A 15,695-nucleotide genomic window follows, 5' to 3' on the forward strand; every position below is an offset into this window, starting at 1 on the left:
AAAAAAAAAAAAAAAAAAAAAAAAAAAAAAAAAAAAGAAAAGCAGGGAGAAAACAGAAGGAACAAAGGCTGCAGGCAGAAAAAGCTTCCAGAGGCTGGTAGGGAAGTTCAGCTGCACTGCACAGTACATACCTATAAGCTGAGTGTGGCCTCCCAACAGCACTATAGATGGTTCTGTCTGTTCTGTAACTACCTTGGCTTTCATATCCATCCCATCCTTTCCATTTCCACTGCCAGCATCCTATTTCACTCATTCAACCAGTATGTGTAGTGACAATCTACTCGGTGCCAGACCCTGAGAATCCAAAGATGAATGAGCCACTGTGCCCTCCCTCTAAAGATGTGAGAATTCACGATCTAGTGAGGAAGACAGGTCCCAGTGATAGACAATCACAACACATTTAACAAAGGCAAGAGGCCACCACCTTCTCTTCCACAAACTGAGGCTGCAGGCTCCTAACAGTTTTCCCTGCTCTCATGTCTCCCCTTTCAAGATTCATTGCCACCAAAGCACTGCTTGGATCATCCTGTTCTCTCCCTGAAAAGCTTTCTATGCCTCTCCATTGTCTACTGACTTCATGCTTATCTCCAGAACCTGGTACTCCAGATCCCCCATGCTGTGGTCCCAGCATGCCTCCCCAGCCTTATCTCCCACTCCCCTCCTAGAGGAAACTTCTGCTCCAGCAATGCTGTCCCCCCAGGAGACATCCCATCCGCCCATGCACTTTTCTTCATGCCGTCACCTCTGTTTGGAATGCCTGCCTCCCCTCGCCCATCACTACCTGCCTTCTAGGATTTAGACATTACCTCCTTCTTCTCTTCTTCCTCCTCTTCTGCTCAGCCCAGCTGGAAATGACCTCTGCCTCCTCTGAGCTTATACAGCTCCTTCCTTACATGGCAGTATTCTGGCATTAGAGGCACTTGTGTGCATATCTTATCTGCTCTACTGGACTTTGAATTTCATTCAGCACTGTATCCACAGTACCTAGCACAAGATGCTGATATTTACTGAATGAAGGACAAATGAAGATAAAAAGGGCGTTATGGACTTGGAGCTGAATCATAGGAAGCCAAATGAAGTTATTGGTGAGGAAAGGGGAATCCAGTATTTTCTAAAGAACGTTTATTCAGTTGGTCAGTTTTCAGGCATGAAAGTGTAAAGAGGGTCTGACTCCTTCATATTTCCTTTAAAAAAATAAGTAATGAATTTTCCTTCTACAATCTGCAATATTTTCTTAAAAGCAAATGTGGAGGAGCTTGTAGTTTCTACTGTGGCTTAAATTGTCGTAAAGGGAAAGGGTATGCTGTCCTGTATGAGAAAATATCAGACTAAACATATTTTTGACATTGTGTAAATATCATCTCCCCAACTAAAGCATATGTTCCTCAAGGAGAAGAATGAGTTCTGAATTTCCTTTACCAATGTTGCCTTTGTTCCACCGAGGAATGTGTGCACGCACACGTGCACACACATGCACTCACACATACTCAAGTGCATATGCACACAGACTATCACAGTGCTGAGCGGAAGGGTAAGTGCCCTCAATATTTCACTGGTCGGTGCCCTATAGGACCCTCATAGTGGAACTCTGTAAAATCAGGACAGGAAGGAATAATAGTAAATCTCCTCTTACCAAACCCACTTCTGATGACTACGAAAGCAACAATCATTGCCTGATGGCACATTTCACCAGCCAGAATTTGTGCACCTGGTTCAGTGAGGGCTACAGCCTGCCTAGGGGAAGGAGGGGGTTGCTTCCATGTTGTGGCCTGAGGGGATCATTGCAGCATATTGGCTTGTACTCTCTACACCAAAGGATGCAGGCACCAGAGGGAAACACACAGCATAAGAGATTTTGATTAAACTTGTTTGTTTGACATTCACTCTGGAAAGATGCATTCCCCTGTGACGGGTGGAGGAGGAGAGACTCAAGCAAGCCATAGGAAATCAAAGCTCCCTTTATTTCTTATCCACTTTGAGCAATCTTTCCGAAGTTGTGGGAATTACCCACTGATGTGTACATCTGCCTGTGGGTCTTCCTTTAGAATGACTCCAAAGAAGAGAGGTGGACCTGTAGGTTTTGATCCAGGGTTGTATAAATGATTGAGCACATAACAGACACCACACTGCAGACACCATTGAACACTATTGCTTTGACTGTGGCTAGCAGAATTGTGGTGCATAAGTGTGTTGGGGGGGTGCTTTTTTTATGATAGAATTGCAGTCAAATGTATACTTTCAAATGAGGATGCCTATTCAGTCACAGAAAGAAAACGAGGCAACATAACTTTCTAGATACCCAGCCATTGGATAGACCTGTGGGAAATGATACATTATTTCCAACACCATTGCCTCCTTCAGAAAAGGACCAGGAAGCACCTTCCCAGCTAGGTCTATCTGGGTAATTACAGTCATATACAGGACTCTTTAGCTTTCTTCTCCAGATGTAGTTCTATCAATTTGAGGAGTAGGGATGGGAGCAGAATATATAGGAATGTGTCTGTGCCCTTAGGAGTAAGCCGTAAGACGTATCTCAAAGAGCACCAATGACTTAGCTTAAAAGGTGTTTGCTGGGAGGTTTAGGAAACCAAATTTATCCACAGCCATTGCTAAGGTTCGTTGGGAATTTTGACCCTTGTACACATGGATGGCTCAATTGGTATCTTATCTTGTTATCTTGTTGTGATAAGTGGATGCAACCACTGCTCTCACCTTTATATGAAATCTTGCTTTGAAACAAGGGGCTGTGTGACTGAGAAAGAAGGAAACAGCCCCCAAGCTAGAAAACCCACTGGGAACCTGCATCCGTAGCATCTTAGGTCAGATTTCCTGGAGAAATGACAAAGAGTGATCTTGCTGAGGGTTGAGGAAACCCCTTAGAAATCAGGAAAGGGAAACCAATTGGGCAGAGTTGCTGGTGCTGAATATGGAACAGAGAGGAACCGCCTGCGTAATCCAGGCTGTTGGGGCCACAGTGTCGTCCTTCTGTCTGCTGTCTGGAAACTCCTCCCTGCAGGGAAAAGAGGGTTGATACCTTGGGATAATAAAGGCTGGGCATTGTTTTCCTCTTCTGGAAGAGACCAGGCAAATAAGATTCGGGCTGTACTGGGCATTCAAGCCTTTCCATGCTCCTTTCTCACCAGCGGCTGCTTCTTGCAGTCACAGAGCCCCAGAAAAGTCCATGGGCAAACAGACCAGGCAGAGGGAAGGATTTCACCATTAACCCAAGCACAGACAGCACCCTTCAGCCTTTCTTTGATAATGAGTCATTAGCTGCATAGTAGCAACAAGCCAACCATTTTGACTCAAATCCATTTAAACAAAGAGGGTATCCAATTAAACAACTAGGGTTTGGCATTAACTGTGATGTCAAATGACTTATTTGTTTATTTTTATTCACATACATGACTCTTTTGACCTCGTATGTGTGTCTGTGTGTGTACACTGAACTGGAGGGTCATTGTGTAGAGCCTCAAGTTCAGTTCTGTCCTATAAAATACAGTCCAACTCCTTTTCCAAGCCTACCAAAGGTTGGTAGAAGTTTTAAAATTTGACCGACTGCCTAGGCTGAGTTCTTTAAAACCTGGAGGGTTAACAATGAATTACTGTGCCATTTTGCATAATTGTTGGGGGAAGGTTAGTAGAGCCAGACTCCACCATTGTGTCCAGGCTGTATCCTGCTCACTTTGGGTAAGAAGAATATAATTGTTTAACATTTTAAAAGCAAATGAAAGCGTTTAAATATTTTGTAATTTGCAACTTGAAAAGAAAACAGTAATGGGTTTCCAAGTGCATGTCTTTACTTTTAATGAAGTGTTTATTTTTCATGGTTCTATTGGCAATAAAAGAACAGCTCCACATCAAAAGCCTTCAGGGAAGCAGTTTCCATTTGGAGGACAGTGAGATTGCCAATAATTCTAATTTTTTTTAAAAAAAAAAGTAAACTCACTAGGCTACATTTCTAGATATAGGTTATTGCTTATTATCCCAGGTAATTATTTCTTTTTGTATCTTACTCATGTGGGCAAATTACAAAACATTATGTACTCTTCTAAAAAGGTTTTTTAAAAATTTAAGTGACACCAAGATCGGGGGGCTCCAGAACGTTTTAATGAACGCGTTTCCATTATCCTCTGTGCCTGTTCATTTTGTTGGAAGAATGATTCATTCATTTCAAATTTGGCAACTTAAACAGCAGCAAATTATAATTTTCCCATCATAATGCAAAGTCAGTTTATTGGCTTTGAGGGCCCTGTTGTGCCTCCTTTTCCTTTGACAACACCACCCTCTGCTGGTTTTTGTGATCCATCACAGCTGAAGGGATCTAACCAAATTGCAAATGGAGGCCTCCCTGCAACATTGCACACAGCAGGACATGATTCATAAATCAGTTTTCCACCCTGGTGATTCATTACCAGATATATTTTTTCTGTAAAACAGCACAGCTCAAGGAAGTCATCAAGAATTCAGAACCTGCAAAAAATACCTTCGTTTGATTAATCATCTCTCTGACCTTTGTCTTCTTATTGAACAAGGTTAATAATACTTGTTATCACTCAAAGTTAAACTGTATTAGCTGCCAAGTGATTTTTATTTTGCAAAGGCCTGTTATCACTGTCGAGAGGCTTCAAAATTGGGATTGGTTACATTCCTCAGGTATGACCCCGAGGGACATCTGACCAATGCAACATTTCCCACCGGAGAGGTCAGCAGCTTCCACAGTGACCTCGAGAAGCTGACAAAAGTGGAGCTAGATACTTCCAACCGCGAAAATGTCCTCATGTCAACCAACTTGACAGCAACTAGTACCATATATATTTTAAAACAAGGTAAGAATGTTTCCTACTTCACCTGACTGTAATAGCACCTATCTTAACATCACAAACCTGTACACACAGTTAATAACTAGAATTCACCTCTGGCTGAGAACATGGATTCTTCTCTTTATTTTCCAGCTATGGAGGCTGAACACCAGACAAATTCATACTTTTCACAAGTTCACATATCAACAGATTGGGCTGCATCTCTGGGAGTTATGAGGTTAAATCCCTGCTAAATATGCTTTTCTATCAAGTTGTTTCCCAATGCCCAGCTACTTGTAAAGCTCTTTTAGGGATTACTAGATTATGTTAAAGAAATGGAGTCTGTCCCCCATCTGATCTTAGCATTCTAGATCAATGCTGACATGGGGGAACAAAAAGGACAAATTAAGACACACATACATCAAGCAAGAATATAAGTGAAATGAAAGAATTAAAAGCTCATTCTATTCAAAGAGAGGAAAAAAGAAAGAATGGAAGAAAAAGAAGGAAGGAAGGAAGGATTTGAAAGGAATACCTCTGAAGCTAGAGAAGAAGTGGACACAGAGAAAATTTTTCTCTCCACCCCATGATTATGGACTCATTCTGTTGTTAGGTTGTGAGACCAGGCACTCTAAGAGGAACAGTACCAACTAATGTCAGTTGTGGGGTACAATATCACTTAATATCACTTTGTGGGGTACAGCAACTGTGATGGTGTCCCCAGGTGGTAAGGCCGCTGAGTCGAAACTTCATAGTCTTTTCATTCTAGCTCCCAGCATATCAAACTGATCCAACAAGTCACAGAGGGAGTTTGTGAGGGAATTCTTTAAAAATGAAGAAGCAAAAACAAAAACAGCCTGAAGTGTTAGACAGGAGTCTTTTATCCAACAAACAAGATACCTCAGCTGTGAGAATAACAAGCCCCACATGGACAGAGCACGCATCCACCTGTCAGAGTGGTGGTCTAACCCCGAAGGCAGTTAGGTCCAAGCGCCCCATCTGCTCCTCCCTTTCTAAACTGGCCTCCGCAAGCTAAATTTATCTCTTCCCTGCTTCCTGCTCTTCCCTTTCTTCCCCCTCTTCCTCCTTTGCTCTTCTGTCCACAGAAAATACTCAGAGTACCTATCGGGTGAGTCCGGATGGTTCCCTACGTGTCACCTTTGCCAGCGGGATGGAGATCAGTCTCAGCTCAGAGCCCCACATCCTGGCGGGGGCAGTCAACCCCACCCTGGGTAAATGCAACATCTCATTGCCTGGAGAACACAATGCAAACCTCATCGAGTGGCGGCAGAGGAAGGAGCAAAACAAAGGCAACATTTCAGCTTTTGAAAGGAGGCTGAGGGTAAGGCTTGACCTTATGCAAGACATAGAACTTTTAAGGTTGTTTTTTTTTTTTTTAACTGCAGAGCTTCCCTAATCTGAAGTCCCATTTCAGCAAAGCTTTTTCTAGGTGACTGACTAGCTCATATGATATATTAATTCAAGAGAGGGTGCTAATGGCTGATAATGGTTCAGTATCCTTAAATGAGCATTCTAATAGGAGCTTTCTTTGTCATTACCCAGCTAAAGCACTCTAATAGTAGCAATTTCAAGTACCAAAAAAGTCTGGTTAGAGAAATACGTTTAGTCAGGAAGCCCTCCCGTGCCCCTGGCATCATGCCCTGGAGATACATATCTGGTCCACCAGGTTGACCCAGGTCCCTGCTTTGGAACAGTACCAACATCACTGTTGGAAAAAAACAGGCAGGCACACAGACAAGGATGTGAGACATAAGGCAACATTTGGACAACAGCAAGATAAAAGGAAAAATCAGTGAATTATATCATTACCGTGAATATATATTAAGGGCCAGAGGGGTAAAGGACAAGTTACTGAAATTGGGCTGGGGTGTTCAGAGAGAGCTGCCTGGAGGAAACTAAAGATTTGGGAGTTTTTACTCCTTACCAAACACAGTTCACCACAGTTAACCAGAGATCTCTGTCAAAATTGCTTTTCTGCAGCACACGAAGCCTACAAACACCACAGCACTCTGTCTACCTGTCCCTTCTTGAACATTACCAATGTTAGAATGACGTGACCAACTTTCCAAATATAGTAACATTCAATATCAGCCCTAGAGCAACTGCCACCCTGCAGGAAACAACCGGGCACTATTGAGGCCAGGCCTGCTTGGAGCACCTGTGTCAAGCTTGGGGTACCAGGAATGCTTGCATTTTCTTCACTCCAGTACTAATTCGGTAACCTTAAGGCTATGCAAATGCAACTGCCAAACAACCACCCAATTACAGGAGAAGCAGTCAAACCAGTCACATGGCTTGATATGAAGAAAATAAACTACAACAGTGCTCACTTTTCAATCAGTTCTATTGGTGCTACATACCCACAGACTTCAGTGGGTGTTTTTTGTAACCACCACTAAAGTTGTCTATGTGCACAAGTCAATTTGTATGTTTCAATTCTATTGACAAGTCTCTAAAACAATAGGTACCAGGTATGCCACTGAATTGAGAAGTGAAACCAGTTCAAATAATCAAACCTCTCTGTGCAGGTAGCAGTAGGGCTTTCCATCAGAGTTCAAAAAATAGGATCTCCTGGGTGGAATCCTGGACAGGGAAGTTAGATGACCTGGTGTTCATACACAGTTTTACAACTGGCTTAAGAAATGTCTTGATTTTTTTTTAACCTGTGAAATAAAAATGTAGTACTAGAGAAAAGTAAGGATTATCTACATATGGCTTATCAACCTTATGGATTCATCACAAAAAATTATATTGAATAAGTGATTTCTTAGTGCTTCCCCCAGCTTATAGCCTCAATAAAACATTATGAACCAAATCATATACTATGTGACTTTGAGATTTTCCATTCTTTAGGATAACCCATCCTATTTTCTCCCCTCCATATGCACAGATAATGGAGAGAAACGATAAACTGTAATTTACATCCCATATTCCAAATCGTTCTTAATGTTGAAAAGCTAATTGTCATAAAACATTTGGGAGCTCTATAGTGTTAAGGAGTAAAGTGTTTAGTTAATAATAATAATTTGACCCATTTCCCATCCTGTGGTATAGTCGAGCAGATTTGTGGACTGGAATATAAGTGCAACAAATTTAATACTTTTTCCTCTGTGTCACTTCTGGGGTACTCCCTGAGGTCCTGGGGCTGAAGAATGGAGCACCTTACTGGCTGAGTGGTGTTACTGTGCGTGCCCCTAGAAGTCCAATAACAGTAACAATCCTTTACATATGTTTAGTGCCTTAGAGTTAACAAAATGCTTTCATAGCCAGGATTTTATTTGATCACCACAACCATCAATTATTGTTATTCGCAATTTTTACAGATAAGAAGACTAAGGCCCAGAGAGGTTAACTACTTTGCCCAAAGTCAAACAGCTATTATGGATCAGAGCCCAGGCTAAAATGCAGGTCTTCACCTAGCGCAGCACCCTTTCCACTGCATCATGCTGTGTTGCCTTGTTCCTTAATATAATTAATCTATAAATCATTGCCCCACTCAGTGGAGCCACCTTGGCAGGGCCTGACTCCTCATTTCAATGCTGACAAAAAGAGACAAATAATCGACTCTAATGTACTGGCAAGTGTGGGTGGTGCAGGACAACTGGCTGGCCTCCAGGCAGGGAAAGCATGAAGGAGGCAAAAGGAGGAGGGAGGCTGTTTAACTGGTTAATTCTTACCTGCTCTCCCATTCTTAGGGATTTTGGTTTATACTGCTACCTTGGTTTCCCCAGATCAGGCATATCCAATTTAGTGGAATGAATATGCTCCCAAAAGGTAGGTGTAAAATCCAATTTTGACAAAAAAATTCTCTTTTTCCACTGACTTTATTATTCAAGACGTGGTGCCTCTTCGCTTCTGGTAGCTTTCAAGGGGCAAGTGAATGACAACTTTCTCTCTTCCTGGGCCAAATATGCAGTGACCCATTAGTAAGAATATGTGTAAAGAATAAGCTTCTCTGATTCCCCCAAGTACCTCGATACCTTAGACTGAATCATTTATTTCTCCTGGTGAAGCTGTCATTCCAGAGCTGTTGAGACAGAATTTCAGATAGTCACACAACGTAGAAAACCCTGTTGTACTGTGGGAAAGGGGGCTCCTCTTCGAAAACCCACACAAAAGTGTGATTGTAATTTGCAAATGTGCTCGGACAGCAGGTCATAAAGCACTAATTGTTCAGGCACAAAATGACAGGTTCATTTAAAAGCCCATTTGGTAAGATGTTCCAAAACGCTACCGATTATACCTACCCCAGACCTTCTAGCTGGAAAGAAAAAAATCAGAAAGGGATAGGCCTCTCCTTGTAGAGAAAGCAGTAAGCGTTGCTTTTCTCCAATGATCAGTGATTGTTTTTTGTACATAGTCAGGGTCCTCTTCAAGGTGAGGGAGTGAAATTGTTGGGAAACATGATAACCTGCTCAGCCTGAGCAGGCAAGGGATTTGTTACCTCTGGGCCATCCTTCATCAGCTCCATTAAGTGAAATAAATCACATTAACATCCTGAAATTTCATTTATTTAAAAAAATCCATTTCCTCCCAACCTGAGTTGTGTTTGAATCATCTTCCTTGCAAAGTACTTTTGCATCCAGTCCATGTATCTTCTCATCTGCTGCATCAATCTGTCCCCATAAATACATTTCCCTGGACAATAGAGAAATTAGAGTGCAGATAACAATAGAGCCAACTGTAAAAGAATTGGACATTCACCAAAAGCAAACTGGTTTAGGAACTACATCCAGATTTCACCTTTCTGTGTCTGTGGATAATAATCTGTCATATGAGACTTATCCCAGCATTGAATCCCAGAGCTCTTTATAACATTTTGCAGACTGAGTTGTAAGGTTACAGCAAAACCCCGGAACTGCAGCAGCCTCCTTTACTTAAAAAAAAAAAAAAAAAAAAGAAAGAAAGAAAGGAGTTTAGCACTTCAAACCAAAGTCATAAAACCAAGTAGGATGATTATGTGTTTTCAAGCAAAATGAAGCAAAGACTAATCTAAAACCCTCACAACTGATTTTTTTTTCCTTCATGCAAAGATAACTGGCAATAGGGTAGATTGGTTTTTAAATGCAGCATGTGAATGTTTATATGTGAGCTGAGCTCTGAACAGGAAAAGAAGCCCAGTTGAAACATAGGGTCCCAGGTTGACAAGTGATGGAGCATTTAGGAGGTAGCCAAGAGGGTTCCAGCATCTCCCTCCATTCTCAGAAATCGCCTTTGCTGACAGAGCCCTCAGCTACGGGATGTTCATTAGCTGCACAATATTTTAACTTCCTTCTTTCCAGGTTTGGTGGAGGCATTCGTTTTGTGAAAATTTAAATAGGGAGCCTTCTTGGAGACAGATTGATCTATTTTAAAAATATATCTGTAGTGCTTCGAATCATAGAAAAGAATATTTTTCTTAATCTTGCGTCATCCCCACTAAAATAACTAGAAAAAAAGTATTTCACACACAATTTCACCTATATACAGGTATGAGCATTAATGATTTGGCATTAAAAAATTAAAACTATCAGTTGTATGGTTACACAGATGAATTAATCAACAAGAACATACTTAAACAAGAGCAAATTAACAAGTTAAATGATATGACTGAAGTCAGATGAGAAGAATGAGTTAAGATTTTGAGAAAGAACTGGTATGCCCATAATTTTGCACTTTTCTCATCTATGAAATGAGACGTATGGACTGTGCAGTCTCCTTTATTAGCAGTATTATTACCATTAACCAGAATAACAGCAACTAACATTTCTTGAGGTCTTACTATGTGTACTGCCATATATTAACTCATTTACTACTCATAACACCTTATCAGGTAGGTTTGTTATTATTATTCCATTTTACAGATAAAGTAACTGAGGCACAGAGAGGTCACACAGCTAATAAATGGTGACGACAGGATTGAACCCAGGCAGTCTGGCTCAATAGCACATTTCCTAAGATCCCTTTTGGCACTAAGATTTTGTAGTCCAGTAAGATAAAGGGAATGTCTTAGCAGTAAAAAAGAAAAAAGGAAATTTCAAATGAAATATTATAGGATGATACTAACACTGAATATATGCCCTGTTCATTTATAGGCAACTCTGTGAAATAAAAGCGGGCCTAAGTAAGATTTGATTGTCACTCTAGAGATATCAATAAATAATAAAATCTGTGGAATTAATGCAGTGGTTGATTTTAAAAAATCAAGTACTGAGCACCTTAAAACTAGTGAGAGTAGAGTAGCATGTGCTACTTTAAAATCAGCTGTGACTTTTCTATCCATTCTCATAACTTCATGAAAATTAAATGCAGTACATCTTCCAAACTCTGACGTGGCTATTTGGCCCATCTCACTTATTCACCTTCTGACTTCTTCAGCAAAAATTAAATGGGTAACTCAGTTGTATTATTAGCTGAAATGCTAGACAGTGTCCTTGAAAATTCAGTCTTCTCTTCCTTGTAGAGGAAAGAAAATCAACTGCCATGATCATAGCTCAGAGTTCAGCACGATTTGTGTGTGTGTCTAGTCAGTTGAACCATAGCAAATTGCCCTTTGTGTAGGCCAAAAACAGTCAAACATCAGCAATTGCCTTTAGATCAACCTACTGTATTATTATCTTACTAATTGAATGAGTCTCAAATTGGAAGCGTGAGAGGAGTTTCTCTTGAGCAATTAGAACACAAACTCCTAGGAAAGAGCAGAAAAGGGCTCCAAGGGGAGGCAACATTATCCATGGCTCTCCAGAGCACACTCTTCCCTCTTTCCTCTCCTGAGCAAAAATCAAGCCCTTCTTACTTTTCCTTAGTACAGCTGAAAAAAACTTACGGGAAACTAAAGGGTAAATTACAGCATATATACATCCTCCCCTATTTAAAAAAAAAATTCCTAAGTTCAGCTTTCTCACCACAACATGCAGCTCATCAGTCTCAAAGGTCTCTTGTTCAAGAGCAACTGTCCAAAGAGACGCTTGTTATCTTGGGGTTATTCTCAAATTTCAGTCCTTTCTTTTTCTTTGCCCCTGTCTTTGCCAGGGGAAGGATTAGTGTAGACTGTTTGCAGAAAGAGTGAAAATAAGGATCAATGGCCCACACTTAGGTCAGTGCTATCATCTTTCAGGAAAGCCAACACCTGTATAAATGTAGAGCTTTCCCAACCTTGCCCATGACACCAGCAGTCAGTGGCATTCAGCTTCATTCTGATTCCTGCCATAGAGGCTGGTGGCACATAGGCACACAAGAAGGAGGTTGGGAGAGCTCACCTGGAAAAGTGTTCTCTTTCCTAGGCTTCTCACACATGGTTTCCACTGGACACTCAAGAAGGAACCTGTGGCATCTTTGATTTCTTCATCCCTTTCAGCTCTTAGCAGCCGAATTTTACATTAGCTTCCAAACCTGCCTTTGAAACAAGTGTTTCAGCAGCATCGAAATATCAGGATGCATTATCCAGAAACAGAAGCTTTGATGGGCAGAGAACATTAGGCAGAGTTTTCCTCAGCTTGCTTTGTAGTGGATTTTAAACAGTGATCCCTGCTTGTGTAGCTGTAATGACTTTATTAAGAAATGTGTTCTTGAGCAGTAAACTTAATCTATCAAACAAATAAAACCACAAATTTAGTTGAAATGGAAATCACTTGTTATTTTGGCTCTTTAACTATCATTATAACATAAATTGTAACAGTTACAACTGTCTCTGGGAGTACATGTATATTTTACAGCTATTGTAAATGAACAGTATTACAGTTGGAGATATGTGGCTATAAAACCACAGGAAGGGTAGTTGAAAAAAGAACACCTGGTTTCCTACAGGCTTCTAAATGCTGCCTATCAAAAGACAGGAAATATGTGCTTCTCTATCACCTTTTAGTTGATAACAGCAGGTTACTGTATATTTATGCAGTACAACACTGCATGTATTGGCTACAGATGGTTTAAAGAGTCAGGATTCCCAATCTGTGGCTCTATTCCCTGAGCTAAACCTATCCCTGAGACTAACAGCACTTCCCCCCAAATAATTTGAGTATCTAATCACTAGTCTTCTGGATAGAATTCATGGCATAGAACATTTGATAAGTCCTTTTTGGCAGAAGTCCAAAATTAAGGGACTATCATTAGCCCTAGCTGACTGACGAAGAAACTAGAACCAAAAGAGGTTTAAAAAGCAAAGTGCCACACCCCAATAAAAAATTGGCAAATGTTATGAGCAGACAATTCACAGAAGACATACATGTGGCCAATAGATGTTTAAAAAGGCTCGACTTCACTAGTAATCAAATAAATTCAAATTTAAGCCACAATAATATACCATTTTCCCACTTTCATATTGGGAAAAGTTTACTAATTGTATTAAGTCAATGCTAGTAAGATGGGCTCTCCCTCTCCTAATTAATGGGAATGTGAATTTATAAAACATTCATTCACTATTAAGTTGTATCAGGAGTCTTTCAATGAGCTCTTCTCATTTGACCTCAGTAGTTTCACTCATAGGGTTCTGTATTAAGGAAATATTCATTAGCAAAAATGTTCAAAAAAATATGATATATGAAAGAAAAATGGAAAACAAAAACTCTAATTTCCAATAATGGGAGAATAGATAAATGTTTATCATGTAGTAAGATAGAATGAAACCAATAAAAGCCATATTTTAAGAAAATTTAATAACATGATGTTTTAGTCCATTTTGTACTGCTATAACAGAAATACCTGAGACTGGGTAATTTATAAAGGAAAAAGGTTTATTTGGCTTACAATTATGGAACAGCTGCATCTGGCACAGGCCTCAGGCTGCTTCTACTCATGGTGGAAAGTGGCAGGCAGCCAGCAGGTACAAGCAGATCACATGGCAAGAGGAAGCGAGAGAGAGAGAGAGAGAGAGAGAGAGAGAGAGAGAAGGTGTAGGATCTTTTAAACAACCAGCTCTCATGGGAACTAATAGAGGAAGAACTCACTCATTAATCCTCCCTCCCCCAGGGAGAGCATTAATCCATTCATGAGGGATCCACCCTCATGACACAATCAGTTTCCAACACTGCCACGTTGGGGATCAAATTTCCACATGAGTTCTGGAGGGGACAATACATCCAAACACCGTTCTGAAGATAAAACATTAACTGAAAAATTAGGACACAAAACTTTAAATACAATCTTAGTTATATGTTTTAAATGTATGGACAGAGATTATGCAAAAAATTAAGGTAAATGGAATGAAATGTAGCAAAATATTAACAGTGATTCTCAGTGGAGGATGGGATTACAGATAATTCTTTTCTTTGTACATTTCTCTATTTTCCAATTCTTGTGCAATGAAAAAGTTATCTTCTATAATGGGGACATGGTTAGAGATAGGGGAGGTTACTTTAAAAGGCCAAGTGCACAAGATTACTGAGCAAGAGAAGACCAGAGTCTGATATGAGAATATTGGCTTTGCACTTATCTAGGCCACTAAGATAAAACTCTTTCTGAACCAAGATTTTGAACTTGGACTCCTGAGACCCCTAGAGGTTTCAAGTGTGGTTTCAGAAGGGTTCAGAGCCCCCCTGAGATTACATCAAAATTGTTCACGTATGCATTTATTCATGTGCATTTTTCTGGGGACACAGTGCATAGGTATTTAAAAGGATTCTTGACCACAAAAGTTAAAAATTAACATAAAATTTAGTTGAATAGCTAGTGAATTGGTTTAGTCCAACTCTGATTAATGTAGCCAAACCCTAATATTAGTTTTTCCCCCTATCTCATTAACCAGATATTTAACATTCTGTTTGGAATCACGTTGACAGTTCTTACAGATATAAATCTAGTACACTAAGCTACAGTCACCTCAGAGTCTGACATGGGCCTATTCAAAGGCCTAAATCAGATGAGAAAAGTAATCATTATATTGGAAAAATAACAATTACCAATATTGTTTTACAACTTCTTTGTTTGTTTACCAAGTACCTGTATATGCAATATCATTTAATTTTTAGCATAATTTTGTTATGTAGAGTGGTAACATCACTCTCATTTCATAGATAAGACAATTAAGGCCCAGATAGAAGAAATGACTGGTGTCCAAACGTGCAACAAGTTAAATGTCTCTTGACTGGTTCACTGCTATTTATACTTCTCAAAGTCTCTCCTTTTTCATACTTGCCTTTGTTCCTACCAGATATGCCTGGACTCTCTCCACCCAAATTAAAACTCTGTCCCCTGAAAGCTGGGGTGAAGGGTACATGGTGACTCTACCATTTTTGCGACTTCTTGTGAATCAGATTATTTCAGAATAAAAAGTTATAATAAAACAGAAAATCCACTAAAACTAAAACTTAACTAAGCTGAACTAAACGAAAATAAATTTTTTAAAAATTAATTTTAAAAGCCCTTCCCTGAGCCTTCTACCTACTCCTTCAAAACTCCGCTCTTCCACAGAGTCTTTAGCACACTGGCCAGCAGGGATTGAACCCAATTAATGACTAAACTCAAGAACAGCAACTTTTTTTCTGGAATACAAAAAAACCATTTGAATATTGCACTTTCTAGGTGGTTGTGCTATAATCAGCTAGCCATAGCAGAAGTTACTGGTGGGTCTACCAAACACTGACACTACTAGCTGAAAAGTGGGAAAAATCAGGTCCGTCGTCCAATTGCTTTGAAAACCCAATAAAAGTCTTTTTGCTCATTTTTAAACTTTTTTACTAAGTCATTTAGTTATTTGGTTATCTCTTATGGACCCAGCTGAATTTCATCAGAGTCAGGCACCATTGAGTGCTGTCTTTCATGGAATTCAAGGTCCTTTGAATCAGACTCACTCTGGGACAACTACAAAGTTTTGAGGTGCCCATGCAGAATGCTAGCATGCTGTAGAAGAAGCCAAGAACCAGAACCAAGCCAAAGTACTGTTCTAAACTTGGAATC

The 15,695-nt window shown here is 40.1% G+C and overlaps 1 protein-coding gene across 1 annotated transcript in view; it reads left to right on the forward strand.

Annotated features, from left to right (window-relative positions):
- Positions 1-1,042: 1,042 nt before the first annotated feature.
- TENM1 (teneurin transmembrane protein 1) overlaps positions 1,043-15,695 on the forward strand; it is a 30,141-nt gene continuing 15,488 nt past the window's right edge. Inside the window, exons 1-3 of the mRNA XM_008564278.1 lie at positions 1,043-1,129; positions 4,604-4,829; positions 5,909-6,144. Coding sequence (XP_008562500.1) covers positions 1,043-1,129; positions 4,604-4,829; positions 5,909-6,144 — 549 coding nt within the window. The remainder of the gene's footprint in view (positions 1,130-4,603; positions 4,830-5,908; positions 6,145-15,695) is intronic.

This window comes from Galeopterus variegatus, unplaced genomic scaffold (assembly GCF_000696425.1).
Source record: "Galeopterus variegatus unplaced genomic scaffold, G_variegatus-3.0.2 Scaffold182, whole genome shotgun sequence".
In the NCBI taxonomy this organism is placed as follows: domain Eukaryota; kingdom Metazoa; phylum Chordata; class Mammalia; order Dermoptera; family Cynocephalidae; genus Galeopterus; species Galeopterus variegatus.